The sequence below is a fragment of the Mustela nigripes genome, chromosome 7 (assembly GCF_022355385.1).
Source record: "Mustela nigripes isolate SB6536 chromosome 7, MUSNIG.SB6536, whole genome shotgun sequence".
Lineage (NCBI taxonomy): Eukaryota > Metazoa > Chordata > Mammalia > Carnivora > Mustelidae > Mustela > Mustela nigripes.
In genome coordinates, this window is record NC_081563.1 from 114,650,700 (window position 1) to 114,666,829 (window position 16,130).

General features: G+C 48.6%; 1 protein-coding gene across 5 annotated transcripts in view; it reads left to right on the plus strand.

Moving 5' to 3' along the window:
• The window catches only part of HCK (HCK proto-oncogene, Src family tyrosine kinase), a 40,021-nt gene that overhangs the window by 22,478 nt on the left and 1,413 nt on the right, over nt 1-16,130 (plus strand). For all 5 annotated transcript variants that reach the window (XM_059406762.1, XM_059406763.1, XM_059406760.1 and 2 more), the window contains 7 exons: nt 863-966; nt 4,225-4,374; nt 4,672-4,824; nt 6,296-6,475; nt 7,292-7,368; nt 12,519-12,672; nt 13,586-13,717. In XM_059406762.1, the coding sequence (XP_059262745.1) occupies nt 863-966; nt 4,225-4,374; nt 4,672-4,824; nt 6,296-6,475; nt 7,292-7,368; nt 12,519-12,672; nt 13,586-13,717 (950 nt within the window). The remainder of the gene's footprint in view (nt 1-862; nt 967-4,224; nt 4,375-4,671; nt 4,825-6,295; nt 6,476-7,291; nt 7,369-12,518; nt 12,673-13,585; nt 13,718-16,130) is intronic.

The following is a 16,130-nucleotide window of genomic DNA, read 5'->3' on the forward strand; positions in this document are numbered from 1 at the left end:
GAACTTGATGAATGTTAGCTGTCTTTTCTCCCCCAGTTGATACAGAGGAAACAGAGGCCCAGAGGGGGAGAGTGACTTGCTCAAAGTCACACAGCAGATTTGTGGCAGGTGCAAGGCCAGCTGATCTTGGGTCTTGGACATTTTCCATTACAGCACACGAACCACTCCTCACCCTGCTGAGGGTAGGAATGGATTTGGCTGCTGCTGTGTCTTGGGCTTTTCTACTCAATATCCCAAACAGCCAGGGAGAAAAATGAAAAGATCCAAGTATAAAATGATTGTAATCTCACATTTTAGCTTGAAAATTCATGTTGACTTTATATTCAACTTTGCACACACAGAAGAGGATACATTGTAAAGTTTACAAAGCTCAGGCCCCCACTCATATGAACCCTCTGAGACCCTGGGAGGATGCTCATGTGTGCCTGTGAAATTGGCAAAAGCAAGATTTTGACCACAGTTGGTTAAGACTGCTGTATCTTACCAGTCAGTTTTTCTATCCCTCACCATGGGTGGCATTGGAATGACCCATGGGCATTTTGTATTAATAATGCTGTGTTCTTTATCTTTAAAAAAGGTTGGATGTTTTCTTTTTCCATTTTTGGGGAGAAATCTTTCTTTTGGTATTATTTTTCTTAACAAAAGCCTCCAAACTGTGTAAGTTTCCATCTCAGCAAACTGGATTCACTCCTGGTAAAATGTCTGTTTTTATATCAAAAGAATGGATATTTTTCCCCAAATGAATCCTGTGGGGGAAATCGATGCTACAGGAAGCCAGGTGCTCGGTCTTTTGGTGCCCAGTGTGAGCGGGACAGGACCCCCTATCCCAAGTTCACACAATGCTTCTGCCCCTTTCCACCAGGTGGTTCTTCAAGGACATCAGCCGGAAGGATGCAGAGCGCCAGCTCCTGGCCCCTGGCAATGTACTGGGCTCCTTCATGATCCGGGACAGCGAGACCACCAAAGGTGACGCCAGCCCTCCCCACCCTACCCCACCCTTCAGGGGTACCCCAGGCATGACTGCATCACTGCAATGCTACAGGGGGGCTGAACAACTAACTCACTCAGCCCACCAGACTGCCAAGTTTTCTCCTGCCCTTTGCTTGAGCCTGATTTAGGTCTTCTCAGCCCCTGTAGTTTCTGGTTGGGTCCCCAAGTGGTTGTGGACCTCAAAAAACAATACTCTGTTGAAGCTTGACCTTCACTAGCTTGTATTACCTAAAATACCCATCATAATATATCTTGTCCACAAGCCTGATTCCCCACTCCTTCCATAAGGAAGGAGTAGACCAGGCGGTAAAAAGAACCCCACACCAGCCTCCTCTGAGACTCTGCTTCAACTGGCATTTGTGCTGTTTTTTGGAAGTTGTGATGTTGGTGAACAACTTCCTGAAATTCCTGTGCTGTGAGGGGGGCTTTCTGCTGGGTGGTCACCCAGGAAGGAAGAACAGTACGCAAAAACAAACTGGCATCCGTTGAGGCTAATTTATCCAAAGGAATGCATGTCAATAAGAAGGCTCGTGATTTCCAACTTCACATGTGGAGCGCCTCTTTACTAATATGTTTAGTCTCAAAGCTGCTTGGTGCAGATTCAGCAAGCAAATTGTATAAAGTGTGACCTCACAGGACCCTGAGCAAACAGTTTGGGGGACATCCATCAAAGACATCTGCCTGGCCTTCTGCTCTCCCCCTAGATGTCCAAACTGGTCAAGCCCGAATGTGGCAGGATAACACCACTCACCATCACTGTTTCAGGCCAGTGCCTGTTTAGACTTTATTTCCTCCCACCCAACAACATCCCTTTAAGCCTCAGGGCAAGGGAAATAGGATCAAAAAAAGGCAAAGGCATACAGTTCCTGGCTTCTCCTGTCCAGCTGCTCCCAGGACAGCTGGGGGATTGATTGAGCTGGACCATCCTGCGGATAGAGGCAGGAGAATCAAGAAACCACCCCAGTCCTGCAGGGCGGGAAGGTGAGCCTGGTCCCTTGCACAGGTCACCCCCCTCCCCACTGGAGGACCGTAGGGGCCAACTTAACCAGCTTAATCAAACTGACCCCGTGAGTCCTCTGAACCCTATCCTGCTGCTTCTTGGATTCTACCCCACCCCCATCTAGTACCAGTCAAGCCAGCCTCACCTTGGCTGGGCAGAGTGACAAAGAGTGGGGCCCGGAGCCAGCCGCCTGGGTTTGACTCCAGACTCCACCACTTCCCAGCTGCATGCCTGCAAGTGAGTTAGTTCACCTGCCTGGACCTCAGTCTGCTTGCTTGTAAAATGATGGCGATCTAAAAGCCCGACTTCTCGGGGTTATTCATTCACTATAATGAATAACATAATGCCTTATGTTCATATAATTCCAATCCATTTGGGGATGATTATTCATATTCACCCGCAGTTTATTCGGATGAAATTCTTAGAACAGTAGCTGGGATATCTGGTCACCTGTTTTTTTTTTTGTGCAACAATTCAAGCCTCCTCAAAATCCTATGTCATAGTGCTCACGGCACACGTAGAGCAGACCGAGAGACAGAGAGGCTAACAGGATGCCTAAGGATGCCCAGCTTGCAGACGCAGAAGCATGGTCAGAGACCGAAAGACTTGCTTGTTTCCGGTCTGTGTGATGTCACATGCATTAGGTTCCTAATGCTCCTGTCACAAGCGACCACAAACTTCATAGTAGATGAGGTAAATTTGTTATCCTACAGTTCTGGAGGTCAGAAGTCTGAAGTCAGTCTCACCAGGCTCAAGTCAAGGTGTCTGAAGGGCTGGTTCCTTCTGGAGGCTTCAGGAAATAATCTGATTCCTTGTCTTTGTCAGCTTCTAGAATCCACCAGTATTCCTTGGCTTATAGCCCCTTTTCCACACCCCTCCAACTTTGTGTTTCTGTCTTCACCTATCCTACAATTGACTTTGACCTTCCTCTTATAAGGACCCTGTGATTCCATAGGGGCCACCTGGACAACGCACAATAATCTGCTCATGTCCAGATCCTTCATGGGATCACGCCCCCCCAAGTCCCTTTAACCACATAAGCTAACAAAGTCAGGTGCCAGCGATTAGGACACAGACATCTTCGGGCGGGCGGGGGGCGATGTTCAGCCTGCCACGACATCCAATGTTGACATTTATATTTTGATGTTTACATTTCAAGAATCAGACTGCATTGTGTTGTTGTTGTTGTGGATCTTTTTCTTTGTTGGCTTCTGAGTCACCTCTTTACCAGTGTGATGTGATGTCTTGGCTATTGTGACAGATGGTAGATGATAGATCGAGATAATGAAGACGCTGATAAGAGCCGACATATGCTGAGGGTTCACATCCTGAGTGTTTTCCAGCATTACTTCTTTTAATCCTCAGACAATGCGATGAGGTCCAACCCCATTTTACAGATGAGGAGGCTGAGGCACAGAGCGGTGACAGCATCACCTGTTCAGGGTCTCACAGCTGGACATGGAGGAGGCTGGATGAGCACCCAGATGGCTGGACCCCACAGCCCACTCCTCCCCTGTACTCCGCAGCCCCGGTGCCCACCCAGTGGGGACGGTGGCCTTATAGGGGTGCCGGGAGTGGGTGTCAGAATGCTAATGATGAAGTCTTAGAATATAAGTGAGGTTCGGTGGGGTGAGGTCTGGAGCCGACAACCAAGAAAGAATTCTTGAGATATCTTTGGTGCAGAATGGTGGTTTATTAAAGCATGGGGACAGGATCCCTGGGCAGAAAGAGCTGCTGCTCTGGGGCTGTGAGGAGTGCTTGCAAGTTGGGAGGGGGTCAGGGATGGCACAAATCTCTAAGGAATTTTGGAAGCAAGGTTTCCAGGACCTTGAAGGGCTAGCTATAGTTGGGAAAAGGTTAGTCATTACCAATAATAAAACTTTTGTCTGAGACCCTTTAGATGTGTATCAGTGGACCATATGCTTGGGAATGATTGTCAACACTCTCTTGGAGGGTTTAGAGATGAAGTTTCCAAAACAATTGTTAAAGTAGACTACAGGATCCTGGTTGGGGGTAGAGGTCAGTGAGGCTAGGATTGCCCTTTGCCCTTAGCAAAGCCTCCAGGTGGAGGCAATTGAGTCTCTAGAGGAACATCATTCTGCCTTTTTTAAGGGCTTGTCTGTGAGTAAGGAAATTTAATAATTTTTCTTCTGCCTCTGTTTCCCACATCACTAACATGAGGTGGCAGGGCACTGAGGTCCCACTCCTGACGGGTTTTTCGCTGGCCCTTGCAGGAAGCTATTCTCTGTCTGTGCGAGACTACGACCCCCAGCACAGGGACACGGTGAAGCATTACAAGATCCGGACCCTGGACAGTGGGGGCTTCTACATCTCCCCACGGAGCACCTTCAATACCCTGCAGGAGTTGGTGGCCCACTACAAGAGTGAGTCCTCCCCAGGGCGGCATCCCAACCAGGGTGGATCCATCTCCCCGGCCTCTGGCCTCTGAGGTCTGCTGAGCTCTTCCTGCCCTTCCCCAGACACATAGCTGCTTGGATTCTCCAGAAGTCTTAGGCCTGTTGAGCAGTAGGGTCAAGATATATCTCATCATGCCCTGTGCTTGTGTCCCCGCTGGTGGTAACCCACTGGAACCCTGGCCACAGGCAGTGGACCGGGCAGGGTGGCCTTTGAGGGGAAGCCTCAGGCTAGCTGCCCTCGACTGACCAGGGGCTATGTTCCAGAGGGGAGTGATGGACTCTGCCAGAAGCTGACGGTGCCCTGCGTGTCCTCCAAGCCCCAGAAGCCATGGGAGAAAGATGCCTGGGAGATCCCCCGGGAATCCCTCAAGTTGGAGAAGAAACTTGGAGCGGGGCAGTTTGGGGAAGTCTGGATGGGTAAGGACCCGGGGCCAGAGCATGGAGGGAGGGCGGAATGAAGGAGGTCATTGCTTCCAGGAAGAGTCAGAGGCAAAGTGGGGATGCCACCCAGCCTGGGTGTGGAGATTTGAATAAGAATCATAAAGGAGCAATTCAACTCATAGCAACCACATTGTCTTGCTATGCAAACACTGATTTGCTTTTGAGGTCAGCCTTGTTGGGGTCCAAATCTCCCTTCTGGGAAGGAGGAGTTCCAGGTGAGAAATCTACTCCTCTTCCCCAGTATGGAGCTGGAACGCTCCCCTAGTTTGGGGTTGAGATCATCAAATCCTCTTAGGAGGATGGAAACTAAGTGGGGAAATGTAGTTTGAGATTTTTCAGGTATGTTCAGTGTTGGCAACTGATAAGCAAGCTGCTCTGAGCCCCCATCATGTGCCCAGCACCACGCTAGGGCATTGTGGGGCGCTAAAAAGGCATACACCATCTCTGTCATCCTGCCCCTAATAAGAACAGCGTTGCCTGCTTTGCAGAATGTGGAGTAGATGCAATGCCTGGCCCAGTGCCCGGTGCACTCCACCATGCTCCACGTGGGAGTGAAGACAACTTACAGAGATGCAAACAATTCAGCAAGAAAAAAAATAAGCTTAAAACCCACACAGTTCAACTCCATTTACTGAGACCCTGCTGTGTGCCAGGCATTGAATAAGAGAATGTGGCTGAGTGATAAGTTTGGAAAACTAAAAGTTTTATATATGAAGGCCTTAGACTCTGACTACAGGAAGACTGCAAATCTAGATTTGAGCTTCCTGGCAGCCAAGGTAAAAATGGAAACACAAGTAATTATGAGATTTACATGATCAACAGGAGGAGGAAGGGATGGGGTGGCTTTAGCTCTGTGGTGGGAGGAGGAGACTGATTGATATGCAGGCTGATTGGTGTACAAAAGGAGGGGGGCAGAGTTTGGTGAGGCCAAATCCTGCAGGGCTTTGTGGACCATGATGAGATGGGTCATTTAATTGAAAGCAGTGTTACAATTAAAGCATTTTAAGCAAAGATGGTGTGTGTGTGTGTGTGTGTGTGTGTGTGTGCGCGCGCACCCGTGCATGTAGCATGTATGTCTGTGCACGCGTGTGTGCATACACACACGCATATGCAAGTAACAGTCTGAGGGAGGTTTTGAGGTTATTCTTAAATCCCTCCCACAGCCCTTATTAAAGGCAATGCTGTTCATTTCCGCCTTGCAGATGAGGAAACCACAGTTCAGAGAGGTTAAGTGACTTGCCCAAAGGCACACAGCTAGGAAGTAGTGAACCAGCCTTCTAACCCACATCTTTCTGAGGCCAAAGCCTGGCCTCCCTTTCCCTCTCTGAGGGCTGAGAAGAGCAGGGAAGGCCTTCTGGAGGAAAAAGACCTGCTGTGGGGCCTCCCAGGGCCATGGGGAAGGAGCAGTGGGTTCTGACCATCTTTCCTGTTCCCTCCCCTGCTCCAGCCACCTACAACAAGCACACCAAGGTGGCCGTGAAGACGATGAAGCCGGGAAGCATGTCGGTGGAGGCCTTCCTGGCAGAGGCCAACCTGATGAAGACCCTGCAGCACGACAAGCTAGTGAAGCTGCACGCGGTGGTCACAGAGGAACCCATCTACATCATCACGGAGTTCATGGCCAAAGGTGCTGCGCTCGGGGCGCTGGGGATGCAGGCGGTGGCTCATACTGGTCAACTGCAGACTCAAATGTGCCCCTGCCCTCCAGATGCCCCAGTATGGCCAGGAGCTCTTCTGACAATTACTCTTTGAAACTGACTACTTGGGCCTTGACAGGGAACGGCCCAGCCCTCCCCCTTAATGGATTGAAACCATTCAAGAGAATGCCAGGAGAAGGGGAACTCATGGGGCTACAGGAGAGAGGAGTGGGGCCAGCACCCCTCTGGGTGATGGTAGAAGAGGCTTCTGGGTTCACAATAAGCCGTTGAGGCTGGGGGCAGCTCCCTGGTTACCCGCAGTCTTCCCGGTCCGGACCAATGCTCTGGGAAAGAGCTGGAGAAGCCTTCCCTCCAGGCTGCCTCCACCCCGCCTGCCCATGATCCAAGATTTCCCAGGGACTTTTTTTTTTTAGGCCACCACTTCACCACCATCTTCAATCCTTGCCCATTTTTCGATAAACAGAAACATCTCAAGCAGCGTCACTGGGTGTGATTTTGAAATCTCAAAATGCTTTTCATTTTCTAAATACACAATTATGCCAGCGCGGGGAAAGCACAGGCCCCTCTGGTCATCGGGGCTCAGAAAACTCCTTCAGTCGAAGAAACCGTGATTGCCCCCGTCTAGTAATCACGAACCATTTTTAAAACACTCAAACTCTAGTTCATAAACACCGGGAGTGGTAAATAAATATTTTTATTTAAATCCATGACTATGAGCAATTTTAACCATGCACCAAAGAAGTGTGAGAACTGACTGGCATGTATTGCTTCCCCTCCCCCCACAGGAAGCCTGCTGGACTTCCTGAAAAGTACAGAGGGCAGCAAGCAGCCATTGCCCAAGCTCATTGACTTCTCAGCCCAGGTGAGAGTCTAAGGGGGCCTTGGCGGCGGGCGGGTGGGGGGGCAGAAATTCCGTGATCTCTTTAACGTGTTTATTGGACATGTGCTATAATAGTGTAAATAGTAGTAAATAGTAAATAGCAATTTCTCTCCTCTAGCTGACTCTATTGTAAGAGTACAGGGTATAATACACATAATATAACAACAGTATTAATCCATTGTTTATGTTACTGGTGAGGCTTCCGGTCAGCAGAAGGCTATTAGTAGTTCAGTTGGGGGGAGACAGAAGTTGTATGTGGGGTTCTGGCTGTGCAGGGGTCCTGACTCTCGTGTTGTTCAAGAGTCAACTGTATACTTTCTGTATGTGTCTTGCCGGTACTAACTCATTTGGTCCTCACATCAACTTTAGAGAGTGGGATTTTTCTTATCTATTTTTTTTAAGATTTTATTTATTTATTTGAGAGAGAGAGAGAACACAGGGCACAGGAGAAGGGCAGAGGGCGAGAGAGAAACAAACTCCCCGCTGAGCATGGAGCCAGCCACCAGGGACTTGAACTTGGACCTCAGGACCAGACCTGAGCTGAAGGCAGTTGCTTAACGGACTGAGACCCCCAGGCACCGCTTTATTATCTATTCTTATGTAACACACTTCTCCAAAGCTTATTGGCTTGAAACCACATTTTATTATTTCTTGTGATGCTGACTGGAATTGGCTGGGTGGCTCTTCTGCTTCCTGTGGTGAGACTGAGGTCAGTCATGTGGATGGATTCTGCTGAGAGCTTGCCTGGGGCTAGAATGTTCTAGAATGTTTGTCATGGGGGCGCATCCTCTGGGATCACTCTCCTGTGGCTCCTCATCACTCAGCAGTCCAGCCAGAGCTTCTTTACAGCATGGCGGCCAGGTTCCAAGAGGGAGTGTTCCAAGGGGCCGAGCCCTAATGTGCAAGCCCCTGTGAATCCTCTGCTCCCATCATTCTTGCTACTTTTCACTGGCCAAAGTATGGCCCACAACCTAGCCAAGGCGCAGGGTGGGAGGGGGCTGCACAAGGGCATGAGTCCCAGGAGGCACAGTCCACAGAGGGCCACCCGTGTAACAGGCTGGCCACAGATAGGTCATCCCATTTTACAGAATAGGAAAGCTAGGCCTGTAGAAGCAGTTGACTACAGATGAACTTTATCTCTCTCATCTTCCCTTCACTCTCTATAGCTCTTCTTACCCCCAGCTTGAGTGTTTTTCGCTTCTGTCTCTCTCATTCTCTCCTCTCTGTGGGAAAGCAGGGGAGGAAGGGATGCCGTGGGAGAACACACTGGAGCATTTAGCCTGGTCCAGGAACAACCCAAGAAGGCTTCCCAGGGGAAGTGGCTTCTGGGCTGAACCATGAAGGATGAGTGGAAATTAGGCAGCTGAACTGGAGAGAGAGGGTATTCTAGATGGAAGAAACAGCCTGTGCCAAAACCCATGGGGAAAAGCAAAAGAGCAGGGCCTTGTAAGCTAGTACCTGGGGCTGGCAAAGATGAGAGGGGTATGGTTTGCAGCCTGGAGAGTGTTAAGGGAAACCTGCCTAGGACCCAAGGCTGTGCCTTCTGGAGATCCCTAAGGCAGAACTCCTTTGAGTATGCAAATCTTAGAAAAGGGAGGAATGTCCAGAGATTATTAAAAAAAAAGGGGGGGGGGTGCCTGGGTGGCTCAGTGGGTTAAAGCCTCTGCCTTTGGCTCAGGTCATGATCCCGGGGTCCTGGGATCAAGCCCCACATCGGGCTCTCTGCTCCGCAGAGAGCATGCTTCCTCCTCTCTCTCTGCCTGCCTCTCTGCCTACTTGTGATCTCTGTCTGTCAAATAAATAAATAAAATCTTTAAAAAAAAAAAAAAAAAAAGGCTTTAAATTTTGGAGCCTGGAATGCCAGAGGCATATGGAAATCAAGGCCTGGTATTTTCACTTTAATGGGCCCTGTCCCTAGGGAAATAATAGTCTGGCCTATAACTAACTTATAACCATCAAACTGGCAGAAATCTTACTGGGGGAGAGTCAGCCTGGACAAATGCCATTCTCCCAGCCTCACAGATGGGAAAACAGAAACCAAGGGAGGGAAAGAAGATCCTGACCCTTGTATGTCCAGGAGTAGAGGGCCCAGGGAGAGGAAGGAGGCAACCTGGGACCAGGTCTTCACTTCCAGTCCTAGAAAGGCAGATGGTGTAGAACATGCCTCACCTGAGCACTGGCTATATGGGCCTCAGACCTACAACATGCCTCAGTGTCTTCATTTGTCAAATGAGGGAATTAGATCACAGCTATGCTTTCCAAGTTCAAAAGTCTTTTTTTTTTTTTTTAAGATTTTATCTATTTATTTGACAGACAGGAATCACAAGTAGGCAGAGAGAGAGAGATGGGGAAGCAGGCTCCCACTGAGCAGAGAGCCCGATGCGGAGCTAGATTCCAGGACCCTGGGATCATAACCCGAGCCAAAAGGCAGAGGCTTTAACCCGCTGAGCCACCCAGGCACCCCCAGAAGTCTTTTGTAAAGCCCTAACCCTGTTGGTCAAGTGAACTCTGGTACAGTTGCTGAGTATTTTAAAGTAGATCAAAACAGAGTTGCTCTGATTGAAGGGGGCGCCCTTTGCTTTGTCCCGCCCCAACCCCGACCAGCAAACCCAAGGAATTACTAGGATTCTGTTGGAAGAGCCCAGATTAGGCCTTTCCAGCTCTGATTTTGTGGCTCCCTGTTACTCTCAGAAGGAAACCCAAATTGTTGTTGTTTTTCAAATCCAAGTTTTAATGCCCAACATAATGGCAGCCTTCTTGGTGGTCATGAAATATCACCACTTCATCACACCCTCCTTCTTAGACCAATCCTGAACCCAGTGAACCTCACTGTTATTCCTTCCTTCAACCCTTGAGAAGCAACACTGGGTAAGCCTCTGGGCTTAGTAGTCACATAGAGTTTTGGTTTTGATCCCAGCTCTGCCTGTGTTGCTTTGAGCCAGTTGCTTAACCTCTCTAAATACGCCACCTTCTTCACCAGGGAGCATGAATAGCCCCGACTGAAGTGAATACCTACGAGCCAGACCCTGTTCACACCCTTGTGTAGGCTGAGAGGATTCATCCTCACATAACCCCCCAGAAGCAGGTTCTGTTGTTGTCCTCATTCTACAGAGAAGAAAAGTAAAGCACAGAAGAGGGAAGTAGCTTGCTGGAGGTCCCAGAGCTGTGGGGCTCAGACTGAATTGGTCCAACATCAGATTAAGCCCAGAGTTCCTTAGGCAGTATCCTCTAGTCTAAATTGGGTTAATCGCATCTGCTCCACCGAGTGCATGTGAAAATCAATAAGTTACATGAATGTCTGCCTGTGAGTACTGAAAAAAAGTACGGCATTAATGCCAAATCCAAGGCCAAAACCCAGGTAGAGTGATGCATCAGTGCACAGATCCTGAGCAGGGATGCTGGAGGTCCACTCCTGCTCTCCGCTTGGACCAATTATTTATTTCTCTAGAATCCAGCTTTCTTGCCATATGGCTGATAGCAGCCGTACCACCCCCAAGCACAAAGCAAATGCTATTTAATCTCAAATGTTATCGTGTAACAAATGAATGAGCTACAATGCCTGTCATTAGCATAATAGCTCTTGTTAACTGTTCCGTTGTCTGAGGACTCCTCATTAATCCCACTCCCCTCCCCCTCTGCCTCCTGCAAGACCTTGTCTCATCTCACCTCCAAGCAAAATCGGTCAGTCTCAAATTTTTGCTGGAAAGTCTGAAGCCTCACACCTCGGTTCCGGTAGCCATCGGGTTCCCCCTGCTGGCCACTTTCTGCAAGTGCACCACCCTCTTGCCTCCGACCTTGAGCAGCTTGTGTCTTGGTTTGGTCTGTCTGGGCAGGCTCCTCCACCCCACCCCCAAAATCTCACCAGATTGCACCCAACTGCAGTCCTCCAAGCACGGGAGCTCTGCAGTAGTTAGAGGCAACATGGGGCACAGGGACTGGAAATCTGCCGACTGGTTTGAGTCTGACATTGAGAATTTTCCTGGTGAGATGATCTGGAAAAAGTGTCCCCCAACTCTATAAAACAGAGATTGTAGTAACACCTGGCTTGAGGAGCTCAAAGGCCAGTTTGTAAGCCACAAGTGCTGTTTTCTGGGTGTCTGGGTGTTAATTATAAGCTTCTTTATGAGGGTTAATGCACAAGCCCTTGAGAAAAGTCCTTAAGGAAAAATCAGGATTTTTAGGGACATGTTGTGAATGAGAATTCTCTATACAGTCTTTTATTCGTTCAGCAGCCATGATGGCATTAAAATATACATCAGATCATGTCACACTCTTGCTCGAGGACTTCTACCATCTTCCCATCATGCTCAGAATACAATCCAACCTGTTCTCCAAACCTAGAAAGTTCTTCACAGTCAGCAGCCTCCTTCTCAACCTCAACTCCCACCATCCTGCCCCCCACCCCACACTGTGACAACTTCTGCTTAGCTACCTGTTCCATGAACTCCCAAATTCATTCCTACCTCCAAGCTTTGTACATGATGTTCTCGCTCTCTGCCAGGAATGCTCTTATTCGACATACTTATTATCACCACTCAGATCTTTGCTAAAATTTCACCTCCTCCAGGCAGGCTTCCCTGACTACTCAATCCAAAACAGCTCTCTACACTCATGTTCTACTATCCTGCTTTGTCCTTTATGACACTTACTACTACCCGCAGGACCTTGCCTGGCTCACCAGCTGTTCAAATAATATGCCTGGCACCCATGAGACATTCAGTACATATTTGTTGAATGAATACATGAATTTTCCCTACCCAGGTTTAAAGATGAAGAAGGTACAAGAGATACAGCAGAATATGACATTAGCCTAGGTTGTCCCCCAGAAAGAAGGTTGGGGATGAGAGGATCTTATAGTATTCTGTTATGTGTATAGGTCCTGGGGAAATAATGCTCTTTCCTCAAAGTAGTCTCTGGAAGTCTTGGAATCCCAGAAAATCCCCCAAAGAGACCCAGGTCCTGAGATATTCCCCCAGCCTAAATGGGGAGATAGAGAAATTCTAAACTGAGCTCAGGACCCTTCCACAAGAAAGGGGAGGCACATGCATTTTCACTCCTCTTATGTTTTTGACTGGGACCTATTTTGGGCTGGGCCAGATGTGAGGATGAGGATGTCTCTGTTTTGGGTGGAGATTGCAGAAGGCATGGCCTTCATCGAGCAGAGGAATTACATTCACCGAGATCTCCGAGCTGCCAATATCCTGGTCTCTGCATCCCTGGTGTGTAAGATCGCCGACTTTGGCCTGGCACGTGTCATCGAGGACAATGAATACACAGCTCGGGAAGGTAGGGAGCCCTGCCAAAGTGTCCATGGGGCCCTCTTGGGTGGGTTATGAGCACTGAGAGCTGAGATGTGTCTCAGTATTAGCTTGAGGTTAGTAGGCTTGCTGGAGTCCTTCCAGATAGAGTATCCTGACCCATAGACTCTCATACCCAGTGACTCAGATCAGTTTTAGCCTGAGCTAGCCAAGTGCATGTTGAAATTAAGGGTGAGAGCAACTTTATGCGTAACAGACAAAAACTAGGAAGAATCCAACTATCCATGAATAGTGGAATGGATATATAAATTGTGGTACATTGATGTAATATAATACTATGCAGCAATGAAAAATTACAAACCAATGATCCATGCAACAAAATGGTTCATTCTCACAGACGTAATATTGAAATGAAAGAAATCAGACACCCCCCCCCCCAAAACGTAGATGCCACCATTTATATAAAATTCAGAAACAGGCCAACTTGTGTATGAACAGCAACATGATTCATGAAAGCCAAAAAGTGGAAGCAACAAAAACACGTTATTTGGCCACAATAAAGAAGGGATGGACTGATGGATGCTGACCGTGGATAAACTTCCAGAACATTGTGTTAAGTGAAAAGACTGCATATTGTATGACTCCATTTATACCAGTCCTTGAGGACTGTCCTCTTCAGGAGCTGTAGTTTCCTGGGGTATGAGCTGAATCAATGAGGTGGCCCAGAGTGTCAGCTCCCCTGGCACACCCCAGAGCCCTCTGCCCTCTCCCCCGTCCCCCCCAGACAACTGTCCTTAGGATTGATGGCCCTTACTACCATGGAGGCCGGACAGAGGGACAGATGTCAGCAGCTGTGCCCCTGTCCTGCTCCCCACCCTAGCATACACCCAGCCATGACTGCTCCCAGACTCTCCCTGACTCTGCTCTGTCCAACCCCACAGGGGCCAAGTTCCCCATCAAGTGGACAGCTCCTGAAGCCATCAACTTTGGCTCTTTCACCATCAAGTCAGACGTCTGGTCCTTTGGTATTCTGCTGATGGAGATCGTCACCTATGGCCGGATCCCTTACCCAGGTAGCGAGGGGGACATAGCTTGTGGCTGCTTCCATGTCCCCGTCCAGGTGTCTTCTCTTGTTAGTGTGTCCATTCAGACAGTTCTTGGTCCTTGCCCCCAACCTCCCCTCACCTGCCCCATCTCAGTCAAAGGTATCCATCCATCCAGTTTCTTAAGCTGAAAATCTGGAGGCTTCCTTGGCCCTCCGTTTTCTCTCACCCCTTCCTACATCCAAGCAGTCCCAAGGTTCTGGCCACTTGTCTCCAAAATAAATGCTCATGTCTAACTCCTCTGCCTCCACCTACATCCAGGCCAACATCATCTTCCACCTTGATGGCACGGTGGCCTCCTACACCGTCTCCCTGCATTTGTCCCTCTCCCCCATAGGCCATTCTCCACTGAGTCCAGAGGGATCTTTCTAGAATTGTGAAACACATCTTGTCCCTTTTCCACCTCTGACTCTTTAATGGTCTCTCATTGTATTTGGGACAAAATCTCATACTTCTAATTATAGACTGCAGGTCCCACATGATCCAGCACCTGCCTCCTTCTCCAGCTTCATCTCAGTCTGTACCCACCATCCTGTCATCTAAAGTATCATACATGCCCCTCACTTCTCATTCATAATATCCCATATGGTCTCATTCAGAGTATTCATTGCAATTGATAACCGTATATTCGTTTAATATTTTCCCTACCAGACACTGAGCTCTATGAAGCCAGAAATCATGTCTGTACTCCTCACTAGTGTATGTGCCGACCTGCATGCTTGGCACATGGTGGGTGATTAATAACCACTTGCTAAATGAATTAATTTATCCCCATGCCTATGGGCAGCACCCTACGCTGAGTAGACCATGTAGTTACAAAGATATACCCAACATGCGGATTGCCTGAGACTCTATAAATAATGTTACTCTCTGTTCCTTTCTGGTTGGGATGTCTCCTGGGTTATCTGTAGCCAGAACACTGGGGAGAAGGAGAAAGGCAGATACAGAGATTCCCTGACTTTGTATATAAACCATCCTGAATTTGAATCTCACCCCAACAACAATTACACTTTGAGAAATTCACTTCACTTCTCCTACCTTGGTGTCTTTACCATCAAAAAATACAGGTAATGATATCTACCTTGAAGAAGTGGTTGTGAAGATTAGAAATAAAGAGATGTAGACAGTTGATTCATTCATTGGTATTGATCAAATCCCTCCTGTGTGTTAGGCACTGAGGATGCAGTGAGACCAGCATGTTCTAGCGTGGAGGGACACACACACATCTGACACACACTCCCAGCTGGAGAGGACTGCTGAGCAGAAAATGAAGCAGGACGAGTGAGAGGGAGTGACATGGGCTGCCTGTGGTGTTCCCCAGCTCCTGTCAGAGTGGGTCCTATTGGAGTTGAAAGACAGCTCAGTGATGAACTAGAGGAAAAAGTCCAGTTAGAAAACACCGCTAGCTCTTAGGCCCTGAGGTATGTTTAAAGAAAGAGAAGCCTGGTAGCTAGAGACAAGGAATGAGAGCAGAAGGTGAACGATGGGGTTGGCAGGGGCCAGATCAGAGAGGGCCCATGGCCATGGTGAAGAGTGTGGACTGTGGATGTTAGTCTAAGTGTATGGAAGCCATTGGAGGGTCTGGGGCAGGGAAGTGGCATCATCTGATCTCCATCTTTAAGTGATGTTTCAGTTCAGCATGGAGAGTAGATTGGGGGTTGAGGAGAAGGTAGCAGTCACAGCAGTGGGATGGGGGCAAGTGGTGGAGACAGAGGTAAGTTGGTGGGTTGATGCTATGTTTCAAAAGAAGGAAAAGGGTGCCTGGGTGGCTCAGTGGGTTAAGCCGCTGCCTTCGGCTCAGGTCATGATCTCAGGGTCCTGGGATCGAGTCCCACATCAGGCTCTCTGCTCAGCAGGGAGCCTGCTTCCTCCTCTCTCTCTCTGCCTGCCTCTCTGCCTACTTGTGATCTCTCTCTCTGTCAAATAAATAAATAAATAATCTTTAAAAAAAAAAAAAAAGAAGGAAAAAATGTGACTTGCTGATGAGGAAGGAGAGAGAGAGAAGAAGAATCATGGTTGATCCTCTTAGTTTTAATTGAGCAGCGGGGTAGGATGGGCTGGGGCTAGAAATTCAAGAATTCTGGTTTAGTCCTGTTAAAATCGAGGTGATGTGTAACATCCAAGGAAGATGTTGGAGGAAGCACTCGGATATGAGTTTGGGGCTCTAGACTTGTAATATAAGATTGGGCATCACAGGGACGCCTGGGTGGCTCAGTTGGTTAAGCAGTTGCCTTCGGCTCAGGTCATGATCCCAGCGTCCTGGGATCAAGTCCCACATCGGGCTCCTTGCTCCGCAGGGAGCCTGCTTCTCCCTCTGACTCTGCCTTCCACTCTGCCTGTGCTCGCTCTCGCTCACTCTCTCTCTGACAAATAAATAAATAAA